The 21,792-nt window shown below is 42.9% G+C and overlaps 6 protein-coding genes across 6 annotated transcripts; 5 read left to right on the top strand and 1 right to left on the bottom strand.

Annotated features, from left to right (window-relative positions):
- Positions 1 to 397: 397 nt before the first annotated feature.
- On the top strand, positions 398 to 5,450 carry IL334_004695 (uncharacterized protein; the record flags this gene model as incomplete). The annotated part of the gene is made up of 18 exons (XM_062936412.1): positions 398 to 516; positions 601 to 733; positions 818 to 1,571; positions 1,651 to 1,890; positions 1,957 to 2,059; positions 2,114 to 2,205; positions 2,262 to 2,398; positions 2,463 to 2,574; positions 2,630 to 2,747; positions 2,799 to 3,368; positions 3,440 to 3,609; positions 3,677 to 3,776; positions 3,839 to 3,959; positions 4,021 to 4,249; positions 4,318 to 4,451; positions 4,513 to 4,584; positions 4,645 to 4,807; positions 4,882 to 5,450. The coding sequence occupies 18 exons, from the start codon at positions 398 to 400 to the stop codon at positions 5,448 to 5,450; spliced, it is 3,936 nt and encodes a 1,311-aa protein (XP_062792463.1).
- A 501-nt stretch (positions 5,451 to 5,951) lies between these two features.
- On the top strand, positions 5,952 to 7,410 carry IL334_004696 (uncharacterized protein; the record flags this gene model as incomplete). Its single annotated transcript, XM_062936413.1, has 5 exons — positions 5,952 to 6,008; positions 6,100 to 6,363; positions 6,448 to 6,928; positions 6,997 to 7,130; positions 7,246 to 7,410. 5 exons carry the CDS (start codon positions 5,952 to 5,954, stop codon positions 7,408 to 7,410), a joined length of 1,101 nt encoding a protein of 366 aa, XP_062792464.1.
- A 1,161-nt stretch (positions 7,411 to 8,571) lies between these two features.
- IL334_004697 (cytochrome c peroxidase, mitochondrial) lies at positions 8,572 to 10,322 on the top strand (the record flags this gene model as incomplete). The annotated part of the gene is made up of 9 exons (XM_062936414.1): positions 8,572 to 8,685; positions 8,768 to 9,020; positions 9,116 to 9,255; positions 9,351 to 9,580; positions 9,653 to 9,714; positions 9,785 to 9,884; positions 9,954 to 10,007; positions 10,072 to 10,155; positions 10,235 to 10,322. 9 exons carry the CDS (start codon positions 8,572 to 8,574, stop codon positions 10,320 to 10,322), a joined length of 1,125 nt encoding a protein of 374 aa, XP_062792465.1.
- Positions 10,323 to 11,118: 796 nt separating this feature from the next.
- Positions 11,119 to 13,920, top strand: IL334_004698 (aconitate hydratase, mitochondrial; the record flags this gene model as incomplete). The annotated part of the gene is made up of 5 exons (XM_062936415.1): positions 11,119 to 11,303; positions 11,523 to 11,631; positions 11,690 to 11,719; positions 11,818 to 12,023; positions 12,084 to 13,920. 5 exons carry the CDS (start codon positions 11,119 to 11,121, stop codon positions 13,918 to 13,920), a joined length of 2,367 nt encoding a protein of 788 aa, XP_062792466.1.
- A 659-nt stretch (positions 13,921 to 14,579) lies between these two features.
- IL334_004699 (uncharacterized protein) lies at positions 14,580 to 17,230 on the bottom strand (the record flags this gene model as incomplete). The annotated part of the gene is made up of 17 exons (XM_062936416.1): positions 14,580 to 14,777; positions 14,863 to 15,036; positions 15,135 to 15,189; positions 15,258 to 15,356; positions 15,441 to 15,481; positions 15,538 to 15,613; positions 15,698 to 15,803; positions 15,869 to 15,920; positions 15,985 to 16,011; positions 16,071 to 16,141; positions 16,206 to 16,223; positions 16,295 to 16,310; positions 16,384 to 16,494; positions 16,610 to 16,729; positions 16,819 to 16,936; positions 17,009 to 17,037; positions 17,129 to 17,230. 17 exons carry the CDS (start codon positions 17,228 to 17,230, stop codon positions 14,580 to 14,582), a joined length of 1,413 nt encoding a protein of 470 aa, XP_062792467.1.
- Positions 17,231 to 18,845: 1,615 nt separating this feature from the next.
- IL334_004700 (uncharacterized protein) lies at positions 18,846 to 20,180 on the top strand (the record flags this gene model as incomplete). Its single annotated transcript, XM_062936417.1, has 4 exons — positions 18,846 to 19,191; positions 19,297 to 19,356; positions 19,448 to 19,830; positions 19,935 to 20,180. 4 exons carry the CDS (start codon positions 18,846 to 18,848, stop codon positions 20,178 to 20,180), a joined length of 1,035 nt encoding a protein of 344 aa, XP_062792468.1.
- Positions 20,181 to 21,792: the final 1,612 nt, after the last annotated feature.

Consider the following 21,792-nt stretch of genomic DNA (forward strand, 5'->3'; position numbering starts at 1 on the left):
GTGTATATAAAGACGTTTTAAACTCTCTTTTAGTTGGATTTTGACTAAAACTGATCAATCAATCGTTTGAAAGAAAGTTGGAATATTGGGAATGCGTACAAAAGAGAAAACGGTGAGATGATCCACGTGGCTCTTTATCACACCTAGCAAGATAATCTGTGTTCGAAATGACTGAATTATTGCCACGTCACTAACATCATCGACGATTGGGGTCCCCATGTTCCCCTTGTTTCCTTTTTGACGCGTCCTGTGCTGAATTACGAGTAGAGCAAGGAAAAGCAATATCATCAGAAGATATTCAGTATCATTATCGGCACTTCATTGTGCACCAATTACCATCACATCAGCAACAATCGATAACTGATTGACAAAAACATGCGATGGAACAAAGGACAATATGACCACTCCAGAAGCTCCAATAGGAGCAAAAGTACAAGTATCAGCTGGAATCGGATACGTTAGATGGTCAGGTTCGAATCCACCTTTTGCAGCTGGTAAATGGGTTGGTGTTGAGCTGTACGTCCCCGTTCCGACAGCCTTCCACCTGGTTGTTCATCTGGACATGACAATCACAGAGCTGACAGGGTGGAAATGTATTAGACTCCAACCAGGAGGCAAAAACGATGGATCTGTAAAAGGAGAAAGATATTTTGAATGTCAAATTAATCATGGTGTTTTCGTTAGACCAAGTCAAGTTAAAATACTTGAAACACCTAAAAATATACCATCTACTGTAAGTAAGATGTCTTTTGAAGCTCTCGCGGTATCGATGTTGAGTATGTCATCTGAATTGATCATCATCATATCATGTCAATAGCCAAGAGGATCTATACCGAAACCAAGTCCTGCCGGAACACCCTCACAAGCACAACCAACACCTACATCTCGCTTGACTTCAGCAGGACCGTCAAGAGTTTCATCGCCTCAAAACCCGAATATACGCCCTTCAGCACCTTCGACTCCACCACGAACAGTATCCCAACCCACATCAACTCCCGCTTCCGTTCCTGCTCCTCCTTCTGCTCTTCGAAGAGCTTCTTCGACAACAGCTACACCGGCAGCCAGCACTGGACGTACTAGTGCTGCTGGGACTTATAAGAGACCTCCGTCCGTAGTGGGAAGAGCATCAACACCACTCACCTCTCAAATAGAGTCTCAAGAATCAGATCACAATGCTTCTCACGATATACCAAGAAAAGGTAACATGTCACCTCCCCCGGTTCCAAGACAAGTCGTCTCACCAACTGGCAAAAGAGTAATCTCTCCAATTCCAAGTATAAACCCCTCGATACCAGGTATATCACCACGTCCAACCATGAAGCAAAGATCAATATCGTCGACATTATATCCAGCGATCGAACTTTCTTCAAATCCTGAAATCCCCCAAGAACACGATATATCAGAAAAAGATATTGCAGCTTCGTTCACTCATAAACGGGAGTTGGAAGAGCTGAAAATAAAAATAAAAATACTGGAAAACAGGAAACATGAGGACCAAGAGAAGATTAAGACTCTGGAAGGTAGAGCAGGTGAAGCTGATACTCTACGTGCCGCAAGAGTGAAACTTCAAGGTAAGTTACGAATCCAGTTGTATTCGAATTCAGCGTGGAAGACTTTCATCGTGGATGTTAATGACGAGGGCCTCTGTAGCGAAATTTCAAGAACTTCAAACCTCTCTCGTAGCTGCACAGAGATCTTCAAGAGATTTACAATCTGAAAATACAAGATTGGACAATAGAGCTGTAGAAGCTATGGATCAACTTGAGATGGCAGCTTTAGATAGAGAAGTTGCCGAAGAGAAAGCTGAAGCTGCTGAATTGGAGAAAGACAGACTGAATGAAAAATTACAGGAACTAGAATTGGAAGTTGCAGTGTTGAAGGAAGAAAATGGTGAGTTCACTGATCTCGCTACCCTGGAGGATCCAACCAACGTGGTAGCTAATTTGAGTCGAATAGCGGAATATGAAAAACCTGTCTCTGGTGTTGAGGGTGAAAGAACAAGTTTAGCGTTTGTTCAACTGGAAAAACATAACGAGAGGTTAAAAGAAGCACTGATAAGGTATGTACCGCTGCTCGAGCCTGAAACGGTATGTCCGCTGACGATATCGCGCAGATTACGTGACGTGTCTGCTGAAGCTGAGAGAGAACACAAAGCCAAGCTTGCAGATTTAGGAAAAGAACTCACTTCTCAAGAAGATCTTATCAGTGAGCTGCGGACCTCTTCATGCGTCATGGTCATCTCAAAGCTAACGTCATTTTAGGTCAACTTGATCTGACGGAAGCGAAACTCTCCAACACTGAAGCTCACGTGGAAGATCTGAAAGCTCAATTAGATGATGCGTTAGGTGCCGAGGATATGCTTGAACAGCTAACAGAGCGAAATCTACAGATGGGCGAGGTAAGTATGCCAAGACGACAACAAGTATTCTCGGAATCTGCTAATGTATCCGCCAAATCTATAGAGGATTGAGGAGATGCGAGTGACTATTGAAGATCTCGAAGCTCTAAAAGAACTTAACGACGAGCTTGAAGAAAATCATCTCGAAGCGGAGAAAGCGCTCAACAAAGAGATAGGTAAGCTGCTACTCTATGTAGACGTCAGATGCTATAGCTCACCAGTAATGTGCAGAATCGTTGACTGCTCAATTGAATCATGAACAAACACAAGCCGGAAACCTGGAGAATTCGGTCTTGGACATGGAGGCTACTATAAATCAGTTCCGAGAATTGGTGTCGAGTCTACAAAGGTGAGCAGTTGAGGCTTTGAGGACAAGTAAGCAGCTGACTTTGGGTTAAAGCGAAATCGACGTACTTCGAATGCAACAAGCTTCAGTCGAATCCAAAACAGCTTCCACCTCTAAAGAAGCTCAAGCGTTGATGAACTTGAACCTCAAACTGCAATCAACGGCAGTCAAAGCCCAATCGAAGACAGTTGACCTGGAACTAAAGAAACTGGAAGCTGCTCAATTAACTGAACATTTACGAATCGTCACTTCATACCTACCTGATGCTTACAATGAGACTGAGGTCGACTCGACCAACATTTATCTCTTCTTCAACCGAATTTCTACAAAGGTCGATATGTTGATTGGAGTCATATCACAAATGCATGGTCTTCCGTCTGCACTCCATTCCGCTACTTCTGAAGTGCTAGTAGGAGTATGTGAATTGAAAGGGAAATTGAGACATTTCAGTGGATTAAACAAGAGATTTAGCGGAGTGATCAAGAGAGGTTCCGCTGAAGAGTGGTTATCGTTTGGCAAATTGCTAAGTGAAGTTAATGGCGTAGAAGCCAGAATAGATGGATGGCTAAACAACGTCAAGAACGATGAATTCAATGAAGGTGACTGTGCAAGAGACTTGGGAAGGTAAGCTATTTAACACATTACAATCATCAATGGCCCTGAACGAGCCAAGCTTATCTGACCTTTCTTTACAGTTTGATAGCTCAATTTGATCATCTATCTGAAACATCGTTCAATAGACCACAATTAGATATTGCGGAACAACAATTATCTTTGACCTGGAACTTTGACTCAGATCTAGACAATTTCGCTGCCGCTGTTGGTTTCGCCAAACAAACTATCTTGAGTCTGACTAAAGAAGATGGTAAGTTTCTGTCGAGGTTCTGTTCTGTGCGTCGTGTAATATTAAGCTGATTTAAATACCCGAATAGACATTGAGATCGATGTAGGAGAAACCTCACTAGAAGAAGGTGTTTATGGACCTGTTCAAACGATACTAGACCTTGTCAGAGGGGTCAAGGTGCCTTCTGGGTGAGTACAGTTTGTCGTATCGCTCGTATCGTTAAAAGCTGACATATGGAATATGTTTGTAGCAAGCTCGTCGCTTCGGTTGAAGAAATCGTGGCTTCTTCTCATGCACTTCAACCTGAAATTACCCTTCTCCTGGGCAATCTAGCCAATAGTGTCTCTAACGCAGTAGACCTAGCCGTCCAGGTAAGCTCAAACATTCACTCTTCTGAAATTATTTAGCTTATTTCAAGATACGTCCGCATAGCTCGCTCAAAGGATCGGAGCGCATGTCTCCTCTCTTCGAGCATCGAAACTACCTCTTCGTTTAGCAGATATCGAATCATTTCTCGTTGAAATTACAGCTGAATCATCGGCGGCTTCAGATGCGCATCCGTGGGATCTGATTGCTATGTTCGTCACTCGATTAGGCAATGAGCTAGGAAATCTATTACCTAAAGTTAGAGAAGCGATCAAGAGCAATCATCTTGTTTCCAGTGAGTTGACAGGAATTCGATGATCAAAATCGATCGGAAGTCAACTAATCTTCTATCATCTATCACAGTGGACGTCCCACCACCTTGGTTGGCAAGAGTCGCTCTCATCAAAGAAGCTGCTTCTTTCAATGCTGATTCAGAGAGGAAAGTTCTGAAACTCTCAGAAGATCTGAAAGACATGTTAAGGGAAATCAAAATCAGAGTGAGATTTGCTGTGCATTTGAGGTCTACCCTCGTATCGGTTAGCTAACATTCGTGGGCAGGATCAAAACTTGCAAGAAGCGGGAGTCAAAGTTGAAACATTAGAAAGAAGACTCGAAGCTTCACGAAAACAGGTCAGTGACATTCTCACACTCTTGCAACAGTATTCGGCTTATGCGCGAATTCACTCATAGACCGATACAATCATCGAACTTGAAAACGACGTCGCAAAAGCCAAAAAGCAAGAGAAAGTATATGAAGATGCTATCGAACAACTACAAGCTGAACAGGATTTGTTGGAAGCTGATAATGCCAGATTGAGGAAGAACCAAGGTACATCCTCAAACGATAGACAAGGTGAGCCACGACCAGTTCATCAGTTTGTATCTTTCGAATGTGACCGCTGACATAGACACTCTCCATAAACAAAGGGAACAACATCACTTCTACTCCTGGAGGAACGAACATCGAACACTTGGTTGTCAATTCAACAGGAGCTGGGATAGAATCGACTCAATTGATTGATAAGATCGAAAATCTGAAATCCGCAATACGATATTTGAGAAATGAAAATTCATTACTCAAATCAAAAGAATTATACAACGATATATATTCGTTACCTTCAATCAGATTCGACCGAGAACCAATATTACCTGAATTGGTTTATTCGGAATCAAGCTTACCAGGATCTGTCTCTGACACAGAATCAGATACAGACTCTGATTTACCTAAAACGCCAACGACTTCATCTGAGGCTAGTGTCGTTACGAAACATACAATAGAAGTTGAATCAAAGTTACTCTTCAAAGAATTGATTGATTTCCAAACTATACCGAAGATTGTTGATATATCGAAATACGGAATTGAGGACGAAGGGAAATGGAGGAAAAGGAAGAATGAACCTGAATATCAGAAATTAGAGTGGAGGAATAAAGAGAAGAAATTAGGGAGGAAATTGGATAATCTCAAAGAGCGAATGAAGAATTTGCAAAGACGTTGATCGATGAGAAACCTGAGTGGATTGATGCTTAGTTTGGTATTGGATGAATATACGTATCTATGCATTTGCTATGATCTTTATGTTTGATGCTACATTCTTTGTCGAATTAAAGTGCCATGCTCATTGGTGAACTGTTCCCACAAAGTATGATAAATGACGTTTACTTTGTCCCATGTTCGGCCGCAGACATGATAAAAATGGTAGGGTGGAATCAAATATCAAATTGCTGGAAAATTCAGGCACGCATCATGGTTCTTCCAAGTTGGAATGACGTCAGTGCGTTCGATTCACACTACGGGGGCAAGCGAGTCACCTGGTCTGTGTGCAACGTCACTATTACTCTCTTTCTCCCTTTTTTTCCTGTTGGTGATGATGAATATCAATTGCATAAAGAGATATTCTTCGCTCTTCCATTACATTACATCAATCAAACCACAAATAATTTGATTTCAGATCACTATACCTTCCCCCACAATCCATACCAAGCTCAACATATCCACAATGTCATTCATCAGACCCGCTTCAATGAGACTCACCGCTGCTCCTCGAGCCGTCATGGTGAGTTATTTTCTTATTCTTTCCGTACAAGCTCCAACTTTGAAAGATCACTCCCAAGTACAACGCTGACTTGCAAATTCCGAACTATTAGAGACCTCGAGTCACACCTAAACGAATTACCGCTCCTGCATTCAGAAGGACATTTGCTACTGAAGTTCCTCCTGCTCAACCTACCACCCAAACCCCACCTCCCTCTTCAGGTGGTGGTGGTGGTTCCAATGCCCCTATGCTTATCGTCCTCGCTGCAATCTTGGGTGTAGGTGCAGGAGGTTACTACTACCTTAAGCCAGTCAGAGATGTAGCTGCTATCGCTCATTCTGGTATCACCAGCGCTAAAGAGAATGCCGAGTCTTTGGTGAGTATTGCTTCTTTCTTTTAGGGGTTTCTATCCTCACAGGATCCAATGCAGCCTTGCTGATCTCATGAATCTCGTTAATAGAGCGGTCTTACCGATTACGCCAAGGGTTTCCTTCCCCCAGGAGCGTTCGCATTGTATCAAGCATTATCTTCTCAACCCGGTGGAGCAGGTGGTTTCTTAGCTTCATTGAAAGACAAAGATCTCAATGATGTCCTTGATGAAGTCAAGAAACACGGTGGAGATGACATCAAAAAAGTAGTCGAAAAAGTACAAAAAAAAGTACAAGAATCAAAAGGAGATATATCAAAAATAGATTGGAAATCATTGGCATCTGAATTAAAAGATGATTTACCCGAAGGATCACAAAAAATGATTGAAACTCTTATCGGTAAAATTCCAGACAAAGCAGATTTCGACGCTCTGATTAAAAAAGCTAAAGATATCGGTCAAGATCAATTGAAACAAGTTGAAGATTCAGCTTCTAAGATATTGAAAGAAGTTGAAAAAGCTAGAAAAGAAGGTAAAGATACAGCAGATGCTTTCTTAAAAGGTCTTAAAGAGGGTATGTTACCATTCAATTTATCGAGGTCGAGGCAAATGCTTACTGTTTTATTTGGGTTCACTTCTCAGCCGCACCTGCCGATGTCGATTCCTTGATCAACCAACTTAAAGAGACAGCCAAGAAAGCCGGTCTTCCAGCTGATACTGCCGAAGCTTGGTTGAAGAGTAAAGCCAAGGACGGAAAGGTCGACGCTGAAGCTTTGGTGAGTGTGTCTCCTGCATTGAACTCTGTCCCACTCCCAATCCCTCGAATCACCTTCAGGACATGCGGGATTCCGTTGTTCAGGAATGACTGCTGATTTTCATTTGTTACTACAGGCTAAACAAGTCGAATCCCGACTTAAAGACGCTGCCAAATTCATCCCTGGAGAACCTAAAGATTTGATCAAACAAGTCGATCAATTATCACCTTCTCTCGCTAAATTACTTCAACAAGCTTTACAACAAGCTGATATCGTAGATGAAAAAGGTAACAGAAAGTAAATTAACTTCTAGCGTCAGTCTTGTGGTTGATTTAGTATATCAGAGATTAGTAGTATATCGTATACCCACTCTTTATATCAATTTGGAGATAAGTCAATATGTAGCCAAATCGAAAGCATAAAATGGAAATGTAGTAAAGTCAATAGCAAATAGCAGAATCACATAAATACAAATGACAGAAGGAAACCATGCATTTAATTCTCATGTTATTTTTTTCACTTTTGACAGTGAGAGTCAGGCGAGCAATGAGTATTTGGGTGAAGGTATTTATAGATTGTCCAACGGCCTTAGTAAACGGATGCAATGATGCTGACGAAAGAACTAGATGCCTAAGTGGCCGCAAGTACGACGGAATTGATCACTGTTCAAATGACGGCTCGTCTTGGCTTTGATCATTACATATGCAACGGAAAGAGGTACTTCTTAATTGGAATAATATGACAAGCGGGAAGTATGGATAGTTGTAAGATATAGGTTGATAGGTGTTAAACGATTATGATTTGATTGGATGATGATAGTTTCTCTGTTTGCTCTAGTATTTCCTTGGAAATGAGAAATAAAGTGTTCGGTGAATGATATTTCGATCAAGCTGACTCAGCCAAACTCGCCCAGTAGGAAAAATCGAGTCAGAGACGATCGCTTCATGATTGAGTTGACCATAGATATATATATTCAAACCTGTACCCTGCATTCGTGCAGTCTGCGAAATGTATATGTATAAAAGAAAGCTTTGCACAAATCATTAACAAGAGTCATCGCATGAAGAAAACACATCATCCAAAAGTATTAATGCCAATTCCATCGTATTCAGCCTAAAATATAATTATTAAGTTAAATTGTGAGTTTGTCAGTTTGGGGGATGAAATCTCGTTCCTGTTTCTTTTGATGGGAAAGATTTGAATCCCGATTTAGCGGGGGCACGGAATATCATATTATTGATCATGTGATCTGCGGGTACAGTACGCCATGATATATAACCAATCAGATTACAGGGGTTTGGATAAACACCATTCCCCAGCTTTGTCATTATCATCATAATCCTACCGTATCAACCTACCATTGAACGTTGAACATTCATTGAACAGTGGATCATATAGCTGATCAACTGCTTTGCTTGATCATATTCATAGTAACGTATAGACAGTCATACAACATCAAAAGATGTCACTTCGAACACCCATGTTGAGAGCGACTGCTGCTAGACGAGCAGGTCAATCTGTTAATCTCAGAACTCAAGTAGTTAGAAGGAGATTCGCATCTTCCGGACCTGAAGTAGTGAGTCACTTCGTCTACCTCTGAAATGCCATGACCATGAGAAAACTTCCTTACATGTTGACGTGATTCTTCGATTTAACAGAATCCACCCCCTCCTCCTAGATCATCATCCGTACCTTACCTTCTCGCAGGTGTAGGTCTTGCAGCTGCTGGTGCCGCATACCTATTCTACGGTACTGACGGTACACCAAGAGATACAGCTAAAGAACTCAAATCATCCGCAAGGGGTGTAGCAGCTGCCGCGGAAGGTAAATTGGGCTTAAGACATAGTCAACAAGACTATCAAAAAGTTTATGATGCAATCGCTGAGAAATTGGAACAAGAGGGATACGATGGTGAGTCATTCGTTCTAAATTGTAATTGCCTTGCAGTCCATTTCTGTTATTCTTTCTCAACTTGCAGAGCTAAATCTTGCCATCTTAAATCGCAGATGGATCTCTCGCTCCCGTTCTTGTTCGACTCGCTTGGCACTCATCTGGTACTTACAACAAAGAAGATAACACCGGTGGATCCAATTATGCTACCATGAGATTCAAGCCTGAAGCCGAACACGGTGCTAACAATGGACTGGTAAGTACTCAGTCTAAAACCCTTTCATTCACCTCACGATAATTATTATTCCCCCTTACTTACCTCATTTCCTTACAACCCTATAAATCATATAGAACATCGCTCGAGACCACATGCAAAAGATCAAAGACGCTTTCCCTTGGATTTCTTACGGTGATCTTTGGACACTCGGTGGTGTAGTCGCAGTTCAAGAATCAGGTGGTCCAACTGTACCTTGGAGACCTGGAAGAATCGATGGTTTCGAACATCACGTTACTCCAGATGGTAGATTACCTGATGCTGCCCAAGCTCAAGACCACTTGAGATTCATCTTCTACCGAATGGGGTGAGTGACAACCTGCCTTTTTTTGTGCCATTTTTTTGTGCTAATCTCCCATTTCGGATGTCGGTTTTGCAGCTTCAACGATCAAGAAATCGTAGCTCTTTCGGGTGCTCACGCACTGGGTCGATGCCATACCGGTACATACATGTCTTTTTGTTTAATACCCCTCTTTCGCAAGGCTGATCCAACAAAAATTCCCTTTGGTAGACCGATCCGGTTTCGAAGGACCATGGACCTTCTCACCTGTCACTTTCTCCAATCAATATTTCACTCTTCTTCAGGACGAACCTTGGCAATGGCGAAAGTGGTTAGTAAACTCCTGCCCCAAATTCGGCTGTTTAAAGTAAGACGTTGCTGATTCTGAATCCCGCAACAGGAAGGGTCCAGCTCAATACGAAGACAAAAAGACTAAATCTCTTATGATGCTTCCGTAAGTCTCCCTTGCACATCTCAGCTGGAGATTGAATTGCGGCTCACGCGTCGACAATTCACAGTACCGACATGGCTCTTGTCAAGGACAAATCGTTCAAGAAATTCGTTGATATCTACGCCAAAGACGAAGATGCTTTCTTCAAAGAGTAGGTTCTTGTTCAGCACAACGTTCAATCCCTTCTATCGTTCGAGAGGAATACCTAGCTGATCTCGGGTGCACTACAGCTTCTCCAAAGCCTTTGCTAAACTTCTTGAACTCGGTGTTCCAACCTCTCAATTCGCTGGTGACGCTTGGAAGATGGGCAGCGAATAGATTGAATGCCTATGATTTGAAGTATGGTATACATGTGGTAGACGATTGGTGCTTCAGGCAGGGTTGAAATAGTTATTATGATTTGTCTTTATTAGTATTTAAGTTGTTTCTGCGAGAAAGAGAGAATGGTGGAAAATATATGCAAATATTGTCTAGTCTATTCATCTGCATGTTCAGTACCTTGTTCCTTCATATGTGCTCAGTTAGTCCGAAATTCGGAGATGACACTGTGATCAAACCTCATCTTCGACGTATGATATTCTAGATGCCATTCATCTACGATCTTATACGTTGACAATTGAAAGATATTCCTGTACTTTCGGCCGTCGTGACATGTCGGAAGGATTGACCGAGAAAACCGATGATTGGAATGCTAAATTGATAATGAAACATGACGTGTCATTATGAATTGATACCGGCTTTTATCGGATTATTCCGGTTATATGACGCATCTAATTGAATCAACCTATTAGAATACGAGGAATTACACACATAACAAAAATAACATGGCAGGAGAGAAAATAGCCCTTTACATGTGAGAGAGAGTGAGAAATGGTAGAGATGCCCAATTGATCTATCTCCTTGACAGAAACCAATTCTTTCTTTCTTTTCTCTTCTCTCCTTTCAAAACTTTACATACATACCTCCAAAGACAGTGTTCTATATCCTCGACATTTGAGGTCGTCGAGCATCCATCCACCCGCCCTCCTTCTCTCATATCCCTCTTTTATCATTTTAGTAATAAACCTCTCTTGGTTCCTGATATAACACACAAACGAAGATTACACTATCCAAAATGGTAGCTTCACGATACTTGGTAAAGGGAGCTTCTTCCCTTACCCGAACTTCAATGTTATCGAGATCAATGGCAACTGTACAATCATCAATCGGTGATAAACAAGTACCCATGTCAAACCTTGAAAAAGGTAAATTCGTAAATTACGCTAGAATCGAAAGCAATTTACAAATCGTTCGACAAAGGTGAGTAACTTTCTTTGCAGCACACACACGGGTGGGTCTGCCATCGAGGTGATTGCAGATCGAACATCCTGGGAGGAGAGTTGGATGGTCTCGGTAATGGAAAGGGGATTGTCATTTCTTTACCATCATATCGGCTCCACAATTTACCGGGCTTCAGAAAGGGTGATAATTCGAATTTGTGACTGGCATGTTGCTGACATCTCAATATCATTCCACTAGACTCAACCGACCACTTACCCTTGCTGAGAAGATCGTTTACGGTCATTTGGATAACCCTCACGAGCAAGATATCGAGCGAGGTGTTTCTTACCTCAAGCTCCGACCTGATGTGAGTTAATTCCCTGTATGAGCTTCAACGCCTTTGCTAATAACCGTGGCAATCACAGCGAGTCGCTTGTCAAGATGCTACTGCTCAAGTGAGTATTCACAAATCCTCGCGTCTTCTTTTCAGGGATATTCCACAGTTTTTCGTAATGGCTACTGATTATCCGTGCTTTTCTCAACTACCCTTTAGATGGCTATTCTCCAATTCATGTCTGCTGGTCTTCCTCAAACCGCCGTCCCTACTTCCGTGCACTGTGATCACTTGATCCAAGCTCAAGTTGGTGGTCCAAAGGATTTGGCTCGTGCTATCGACATCAACAAGGAAGTCTACGACTTCTTAGCCACTGCCTGTGCTAAATACGGTATTGGTTTCTGGAAACCTGGATCTGGTATCATGTGAGTGGACTCCATTCGCTATCCCCCATTTGTACCTAGTCTGACTTTTTGTGCTCGTAGCCACCAAATCATCCTAGAAAACTACGCTCTTCCTGGTCTCATGATGATTGGTACCGATTCTCACACTCCTAACGCTGGTGGTCTCGGTATGGTCGCTTGTGGTGTTGGAGGTGCCGATGCTGTCGACGTTATGGCTGGTATCCCCTGGGAGCTTAAAGCCCCCAAGGTTATTGGTGTCTATCTCGACGGAAAGATGAGCGGATGGACCACCCCCAAGGACGTCATCCTCAAGGTAGCTGGTATCCTCACCGTCAAGGGTGGTACCGGTGCTATCATTGAGTACCACGGTCCTGGTGTCGAATCTCTCTCCGCTACTGGTATGGCTACCATCTGTAACATGGGTGCTGAAATCGGTGCTACCACTTCCCTTTTCCCTTACAACAAGCGAATGTCCGCTTACCTCGAAGCCACCGGTCGATCTCAACAAGCCGCTTACGCTCAAGAGTTCAACCACAACCTTCAACCCGATGAAGGATCAGAGTACGACCGAAGAATTGAAATCAACCTCAACGAGCTTGAACCTCACATCAACGGTCCTTTCACCCCTGATCTTGCCACCCCAATCTCCAAGTTCGCCGAGGAGGTTAAGAAGAACAACTGGCCTGAGGAGCTCAAGGTCGGTCTTATCGGTTCATGTACCAACTCTTCGTACGAAGACATGTCTCGATCCGCTCACATCGCCCAAGAGGCTGCCGACCACGGTCTCAAAACCAAATCCATCTTCACCATCACCCCCGGTTCCGAACAAGTCCGAGCTACCATTGCTCGAGACGGTTTCGTTGACACATTCGAGAACGTCGGTGGTGTCGTACTTGCCAACGCCTGTGGACCTTGTATCGGTCAATGGGATCGACAAGATGTCAAGAAAGGTGAAGTCAACTCTATCATCTCTTCTTACAACCGAAACTTCACTGGACGAAATGATGCCAACCCCGCCACCCACGCTTTCGTTGCTTCCCCCGATCTCGTTACTGCCATGACTTTCGCTGGTTCCCTTACCTTCAACCCCTTGACCGACTCCCTTAAGGGTGCCGACGGTAAAGAATTCAAATTCTCCGACCCCGCTGGTCACGAGCTCCCATCTAGAGGTTACGACCCCGGAGAGAACACTTTCCAAGCTCCCCCTGAAGATGGTACCACCGTCAACGTAGCTGTTTCCCCTTCATCTGACCGACTTCAACTCCTCACACCCTTCAAGGCATGGGATGGACAAGACATTGTCGATGCTCCTGTACTTATAAAAGCCAAGGGAAAATGTACCACTGATCACATCTCTGCCGGTGGACCATGGCTTAAATACCGAGGACATCTCGAAAACATCTCTCAAAATTGTTTGATCGGTGCTATCAACGCTGACAGTGGTGAAGCCAACAAGGTCCTCAACCAAGAGACTGGAGACTTTGGACCTGTCCCTACCGTCGGTGCTTACTACCGAGACAAGAACATTCCTTGGGTTGTCGTAGGAGATGAGAACTACGGAGAAGGTTCATCTCGAGAACACGCTGCTTTAGAACCTCGATTCCTCGGTGGACGAGCAGTTATCTGTCGATCATTCGCTCGTATCCACGAGACCAACTTGAAGAAACAAGGTATGCTTCCTCTTTGGTTCAAAAACTCTGCCGATTACGACAAAATCTCCGGTACCGATAAAGTCTCCATTGTAGGCTTGGCCGACTTCAAGCCTGGTCAAGATATCAAGGTAGAGATCACCCACAAAGACGGTTCAAAAGATTCTTTCCTCACCACCTCATCAATCAACGAAGGTCAATGGGAATGGTTCAAAGCTGGTTCTGCTCTTAACAAGATGGCTGCCGCTGCTAAAGCCAGAAACGCATAGGTCTTTTTCCAAAAAGGATGACCCTATAGTTTTCTGCCTCCAGTGATTGTTTCATTTAGTGGTCTATCAATTATTAGCATGTTATCAACCAGTAGTGATTCAATCCATTCAATAATTTCTCCTTCATCTTATTCAATTAAATTAGCATTTTATAAATTCGATTCTTTTGTCTTTTGATTTTTTCCTCATTCCTTTTTTCCCTCTTAGTTGTCTTTTGGTCTGAATCTGGATCTGGTTATGGAATTTAGCTCTTTCGTAAATGAACGAAGAAGAATTTGGCTTCCTCTTTTATCTTTATAAATAAAGTAAAAATAGTAACAACGTAGTGTGATAATTGTCTGACGTGATGCCAAATCTTATGATCTAAAATGTCGATTTGGAGATGTGCAGGTCCAGGACTGTAACTTCGCGCAAAAGGTCACAATTGTACCATCTCATCGTATGCAAGACATGCATGCGTGTGTATATGAAGTAAAACGTATGACTGCACAAGACTGTATTTGTTGAGGTTCCGGTATGATTCTGATCAAACCATTCACTCCGCCATCTTAACTTTTCTTCGGATGAGGTTGGAAGCTATGAATAGTCAACATGTAAGTGACAAAGTAGCAAGCAAGTAAAAAGAAAGTCCCAATTTCCGAACACAGGATAGATTTGACTCACTCTGTACCTAATAAATGAGGAGTGTCTTTATATTTTTTCAATAACCTCTCGATAGAATCTAAACCTCTATCTAATTCAGATAACTTTGGACCGAAGCTCAATCGGACGAAATGATGACACGGAGAATGGAATAGATTCCTTCGATGAGATGGATTTATATCAAAGAATATTCCTGGAACACAAATGGTTTTTTCCTTCATACACGATTACCATTAGTCATTGTTTTTTTGGGGGTATCGAGGATAATCAAATTTATCAAGTGACTATGAATTTGCTTACCTTCAGAAGTTCTTCAAAGAATGTTAATCCGTTGTTCAAGGGACTATCTAATCCTGATAGATCCAACCAAATGTAAAACGTAGCTGTGGGTGGAATCGATACTTTTAAACCCATCTTCTCAAGTCTTGAAAGTACATGATCCCTCTTAATCCGGAATGCTTTTTGGAGTGATATCTATTTTCGACACATGCCAACAAGTCAGACGGTTACAGAGCGTGATGATGGAAGTTCGGTTGGGTAAAGGGTCATGTAAAGGATTTTTCAGAACCCACCTTGTCTTGTTGAACTCTGTCAAAGTTCAACAATGGGACAGCTGCTTTTTGTAACCTATCGTAAACCACATGTTGGCGTCAGCAAACTACTGATGAGACAGAACGATCGAAGAAGATACTTACACATGTGAAGCTCCACCGTCTAGGAAACTACCAGACTGCGAAATAGCGCTAACAACATTCTTAGGTCCTACGACCCAGCACACTCGCCATCCTGGTAATCTACGAGGTTGATCATCAGTAACAGCAAAGGAAGAAATAATGGCACTATCACGGAGGGAGATTCATAGACAGTGTGAGACTCGCCTGAATCCCTTTGTGAGTCCATTGATGAGTATGACAGGATCCTGTGCCTCTTGTCAGCATTTTACAGACATCACCGCGAAAGATGGATTGACCGTACTTCATTGACGTTCTCAACAAATTCTGCGCCACTTAAACTCGTGCCTAAATCTTTCGGATCATCGGGATACTGATACCTATGGTTGCAAGTCATTCGTGAGCACCTCTAACTCTCACCAGGTCAAGAGATGAAAATGAAAATGAGGGTAATTCATACTGACCAACTGTAAAACTCATCTAGGATGACTGTTGTACTTTCTTCTTTTGAGAGGTGAACTAAATCTTTCAACTCGTCTCCTGAGATACATTGCCCAGTAGGATTACGAGCTGTCCCAACGTATTTCTGTTTCAGCAAACCAGGCTTTTATATGATCGCCATTATAATGACTTACGATTAGAAGCTATAACTACGCTCAAATTGAGATTCTTGATTTCCCTTTTCAGCTATTCCAGAAATGACGGTATCAGTCTTACGGGCCCATTTAGACTGAGAACGAAAGCAACGTACTTGATCCAGATTCAGCTTATATTTATCCTACAGTGCTTCTATGTTAGCCTCGCCTTGATGACTGATGAATAGTCAACGAAACGTACCTTGGCGTCTAGAGCTGTTGGAATTGGGATAAGCCTTTTGAATACCGATAACACTTCCGAATATGTTGTATCTAGAGAAACGGTCAGTACCTCTCGTAAATGATATATGTCGAATTCTTCCAGGCCAAAACGTACATTCTGGTATTTGATAGCCTATTGCAATCAAATTGGTAATATTAGCGGACTCGTTACAACCCAGGAACGGGATATTTCATATTACTGACCACAATAGACATCTCCCTATATCCAAATAGGCGGTCAGTATGATATGGGTTCCAAGGGCGCTCCAATGATAAGTCAGATGCAAACTCACGATAACAGCTGCTAACCTAGCCATACCAGCTCTACCCCCCGGCGTAATACAGACGTTCTCGTATGTATATTGAGATTCTTTACCTTGTCTATATTCCTCGTTGTACAGTTTCTAATCGTACAGTCAGTCAGTTTAAATGTATGCGTGCTGATTCCCTTGCCTGTATTTGACCAACTATCCTTTGCCGAGGTGGTTATACAGCAGCTTGGATGACCAAACCACTCACTGCGACTGCCTCTCTCAATTCCTTTATACCTGTGGTTGGTCCATATTCATTGACGTCGTCGCCCCAGAGAGTGAGGTCGATAGTCTGAGGTCTTGGTGGTCCCTCAGGCAGCGGCCCGACCTGATTGATTTCCAAAGGGCATGAGCATTCGTGACATTCCTAATACGTGATCATTGGTGTATTGAGTTTGATCAAACAGACCCACCTACCTCGGGTGCACCTTGTCCTAAATTTGCCCACTCTTGATCTCCAGTAGAAAACCCATTGGCAATAGCTCGATCTGTACAATAAGTCACACCAGTCGCTCCCGGATGTAAGATTCCTGGACTAATGCAATGAGGATAATTTCATTAGCTTCGAGGTCATACAATTGAAATTTAGGTATGTAGGGAGACTCACATCACTGGACCGTCTTCTTCTGTGCTCTTCTATCCGTAAGCGGTTGTCAGCATATTGCCCAGGAATTCATATTATAAAGCGTACGCGTTGTCATATTGAGAGAATGTGAATGTCACTCACTTGATCATCGATATATCTTCTCAACAGCTTATGAGCTTCGGAATCAGTCTCTTTGCTAAGCTGTTTAACGGCCGTTGAGCCCATGTTGAATAACGAAGTCATGTCGCCAGTCCTTACAGTGAACAAAAAAACTTTGATCAAGCTTGACTCAATATAAAGTGCTCTAGGTCAATGGAAATATTGGATTTTTCATTATGGTCTGAAAATAGCATTGGGCTTATTTTGAACGATGATCATTGATGATGTCATGTTTTGACTTTGTGACGCGAATGTCTTCTTCTTTTTTTCATCCTTCGCTCGATTCCGTTCAGACATTCGCGATGAATGTCAATGCAACGTACTCGCTGAGAGTAAGGTCAAGTAAATCAGAACGCATGATATGCTTGGTCCGATGAACGAATGAGAGTGCTGACATGTCCTATCGGCACTCTTCTCCTGTACAGTACTGTTTCGTTTTAGCATTTCTATCGGTACGACCCTAAATATATTGTATCTATTGAACTATCTAATTCATCTCATTTATTTTATCTATCCTACCATTCGATGGATATATAATATAAGCCATTCAGCTATTATATTGTATTCTTACTTCCGTAGCCATACTCTTCTTTGTTCTTCTTTCATGCTTTCCTTACTAATCTAGGGTGGATTTCCCCCTTCAGCGACAGTGACTGCTCGGTAATATCAACAGTTGTTTTCATTTGCGATGAGAATCGAATCCTTTCCAGGTATCCACACTTATTTTTACATCCAATTATGACCATTAGGAGTTCTGCAAGATATCAATTAGGAAAAGAGTGGTGTGCAAAATAAGTACTATCGGCCGGTATATCAATTGTAATCTGTCAAGCGTCATTGCTTAAGTGCTTAGTGAACGTGATCTTTTCCAGTATATAACGTAGAGGCATTTTTTCGTATATAAGAAATCCAGAAGAGCTTTTGGCAAACTTCAGAATTGTTTGATGTTCACCGTTGGTCCAAGCAGTATTTGCGAGTTCTTCCACCGTGTCCAAGAAAAACAACCCCTCGCAACCACGACATTGTTATGACACCAAGATCCACTGACTTGTTTGACTACGGCATGCCCAACATCTTCAGATGTATACATCTCTATAACACTTCTATCCTTTTGCCTTTCTCTTCGAGTGTCATAACGGTTCTTGATGATCCAACCGGAAGAAGCCAACCTCGTGAGCGAGGATCTATCGTGACATTGAGACCGAGCATGGTAGATACAATGACTATTCACTGATTTGACTTATCGCTTGGAACAATGAGTATCTTGCAGTACTTGTCGGAGGAATCAAAATTCACAGGAATGGATTGTCCTCGGCTGGCGGCTAGCATGCTTGAGTATTTATCTTTTTCTGCCTAAGAGATTTTCGACGTAGGCTCACAGAAAAAGAGACACGCGGGAAGGATGCAATAACCATTCCTCCTTGCTCCCTTTACTCATTGCTGAGACGTAACGATATTTTACAACGATTATGCACCTGAGCCTGAAAATATAGGCTCAAAGCGCTAGGTTGAGCTTTATCGTTCAGTCAGCTTCACCATAGTCAGTCGTGCCTGAACGGAGATTTCCAAACATCTCCGCACAAAAGTTGATTTCTTCGTCGCTCTGATTTATTTTGATCCAATTGTACCCATATCTCAGTTCGTTCACTTCTTATCTACTTGACTGACACACCTCAATCACAATCACAAACAGACCAAAATGTCAGCAGCATTAACGAAGAAACAGCAAAAGTTAGCAGCTTTTCGAAATAAGCAAAAAACCAAAAAAGCAGGTGCGACAGAGGAAGTTCAACCTGATTTGCCTGAAGAAGATTTATTGGATGACGCCGAGGAAGATGCTGTGGTAATTTCGCAATCAGATGACAAGAAGCAGAAGGGCAAGTCAGGCGATACCGAAGCTGTGGATGACAAGGTCAAGGATGGAGATAAAAGTACGACAGTCGATAAAGGGAAAAAGAGAAAAACTGCGTGGGACGAAGATGAAGATGGAGAAGCAAAGAAAAAGAGTAAAAAAGATATCAAGCAGAGATTCATCCTTTTCGTGGGTAAGTAAGACCATACTCTCGTACCCATATATCTATCATTTGTAGCTCCTTGAACGAGGAGGGTCATGCGATCTTGTCGCTAACGGGTCCAATGCCTCACTCCAGGTAATTTAAGTTTTAAAACTACTAAAGAAGAAATACAATTGCATTTTGAACCTACTTTAGGTAAGTCAAATTACCATTCATCATCATATATACAATTTCGACTCAGAAGCTTGTAAGCGAGGGAAGGCTGATGTCAACGTTTCAACTATAGGTCAAAAGCCTGCTGTCAGACTGTTGACATCGAAACCTACACCTGGACAGTCAGCGCCTAAATCGCGAGGAATAGCTTTCTTGGAGTTACCAACTTCAGCAGCTATGCAATTGGCTCTCAAATTGCATCACTCGAATTTGAAAGGCAGAACAATCAATGTCGAGTTGACCGCAGGTGGTGGCGGTGCAGGTGAAGATAGGAAGAGAAAGATCGAAGAGAGGAATAAGAGAGTCGGAACTCAGCGTGAAAGAAAGGCTGAAAGAGAGAAGGAAGAAGGTGGTGAAGAGGGTGAAAACGCCAATGCGGAGCAAGATGGAGAAGTAGACGGGAAAGATGGAAAACAACGGACAAGAGGTGGTAGACGAGTCAAGTCAAAAACCAAGGTGAGCATCAGTTTTTCTCTTCCACTACATCTGCGATTCCCACGTGTTCTCGTGGTCGTCCTTTTTCATCAGTCACAGTTTACTAATTGCATATACCTTTATAGCCTGACAACGCCTCTGCTCCTGTACCCAAACGACCTCGATCCGATGCTTCAGGCTCAAATGGTGCCCTCACAGGTTGGGCTTCGAGACAAGCAGGAACAATATCAGCTGTACCCAGTTTCAACTCGTCACGACCGCCTAGGAGGGACGATAACGGTGGAAGGCGAGATCAAAATGCTAATGGACGAGACAAATTCCAAAAGAAGAAATGGACTCCTACAGGAGCTAACGCTCAGCCTGTCGGATAGATACCTTGGGATATATGGAATACAATCTCTTCGTTCTTTCTTTGTAACACTGCTTCGCTCCATCACGGTTTGTGTGTACAATATGCATTACATCATAATCACATAGCATGTAACTCATCAGCAATATGAGATCTGCCTATCAAACGCAGAAATCGTTAAATCTGATTTAACTCAATGCAGTAGTTACAGACAGAAGACTAGGAGTCGTTACTGATTTGGGTTTTCCAAGGTTTTCAATCTTCAAGCATGACTGTCTTTCGTACACTACGAGATCGATTTATAGTCAATTGATTTTGTTCCACTTTCCTCAACTATTAAAAAGGGGTATTCCCACTCACCATAGAACATACTTTTTCCTTGGTCAGGGTCTGACATTTACATTTGGAGCATTCACATTTGTGGTCATCAGGTAAAGAGCCTGTTGTCATGTTCACTGGAACGATCATACAAATAATAGGATAATCCACAGAAGGTGCTAAGGAATGAGTCATACACATGATGAGAAGTTCATTGGCCGTTAGGCTAGGTAGGTTGTAGTTTCGGATCGATAGGTTTTGCCGTTGGTTGACCGCCGTATGAATCGGAGTTTAGGATATCGTTAAGAGCCTCATACAGATTCAGGAGGGATGAAGTCGTCGGACAGTAAACAGGCGGTGTTGGGGGTGTAGACGGAACGGGCCAGGGTGGCGGAGAAGGTGAGGGAGGAGGGGATGGCTCTGGCTCCTGATTCGACGTAATAGGAAGATTGCTGAGAGAACAAGGAAGGTATTGGTGCAGTAGAAATCAAGTGAAATCCGCGCCGGAAAACTGAAAAGATCGTCTATCTGGGTGGCAAGGGTGGCGGTTTAGGTTTAGGTGCAGGACGAGGAGGTAAAGGGGGAGGTCGAGATGGAGTTGGAGCTGGTGTCGGATTAGACAGTGTGAATAAAGCTAGAGGTAAGTGGGTGATGTCTAGGTAGTGGTAGATGTGGAGCAGTACGGCTCGAAAGATTACAGAAGAAGATGGAACAGGATTGGGCTCTGGGGCAAGTTCCGGATTGGATTTGAGGTTGAGATCTGGGATGGATCTTGAAGAAGGATTTGCATTCAAAGTGTTGATGCTTTACTTTCTGGTAGGACCGTTGGGTGAGGGATCAGGAGGTGGTGGGTGAGAGGGTCTCGGAGGCGGAGTAGGAGGTTTGGGTGGTTGGGGAGCTGGGTTTGGAGATGGGTTCGACAGTTTGATCAGAGTCTAGCTCGTAGGAGGAGGAGGTGGAGGCGGGGGCGGGGGCGGTGGGTAGTTTGGCGGAGGTCGAGCAGGGGGGATTGGTTGAGACGTCTTGGACAAATGATCTGTTGACTGAAATTTGAGAAGTAGCGATTGTCTACGGTATGTCGATATAGATTGGGCAATTGGATAACGATAGTAATAGTCGTGGAGTTGGTGGTGGTGGCGAAGCTTGATGATCTGGACTGAGGTTGCCCGCAGTATAGAGCCTGCTCGGTATAATGGATGAGTGGTTTGAAAATTCGATGAAAGTTGTGGGAATAATTATTGTTCGGTCCAATTGGTAAGAGGTATTTTATACCTTTGTTTTTGGCTGTATTTGATCTTTGCTACTGGGTTATCAAG

Source organism: Kwoniella shivajii, chromosome 6, assembly GCF_035658355.1.
Source record: "Kwoniella shivajii chromosome 6, complete sequence".
Lineage (NCBI taxonomy): Eukaryota > Fungi > Basidiomycota > Tremellomycetes > Tremellales > Cryptococcaceae > Kwoniella > Kwoniella shivajii.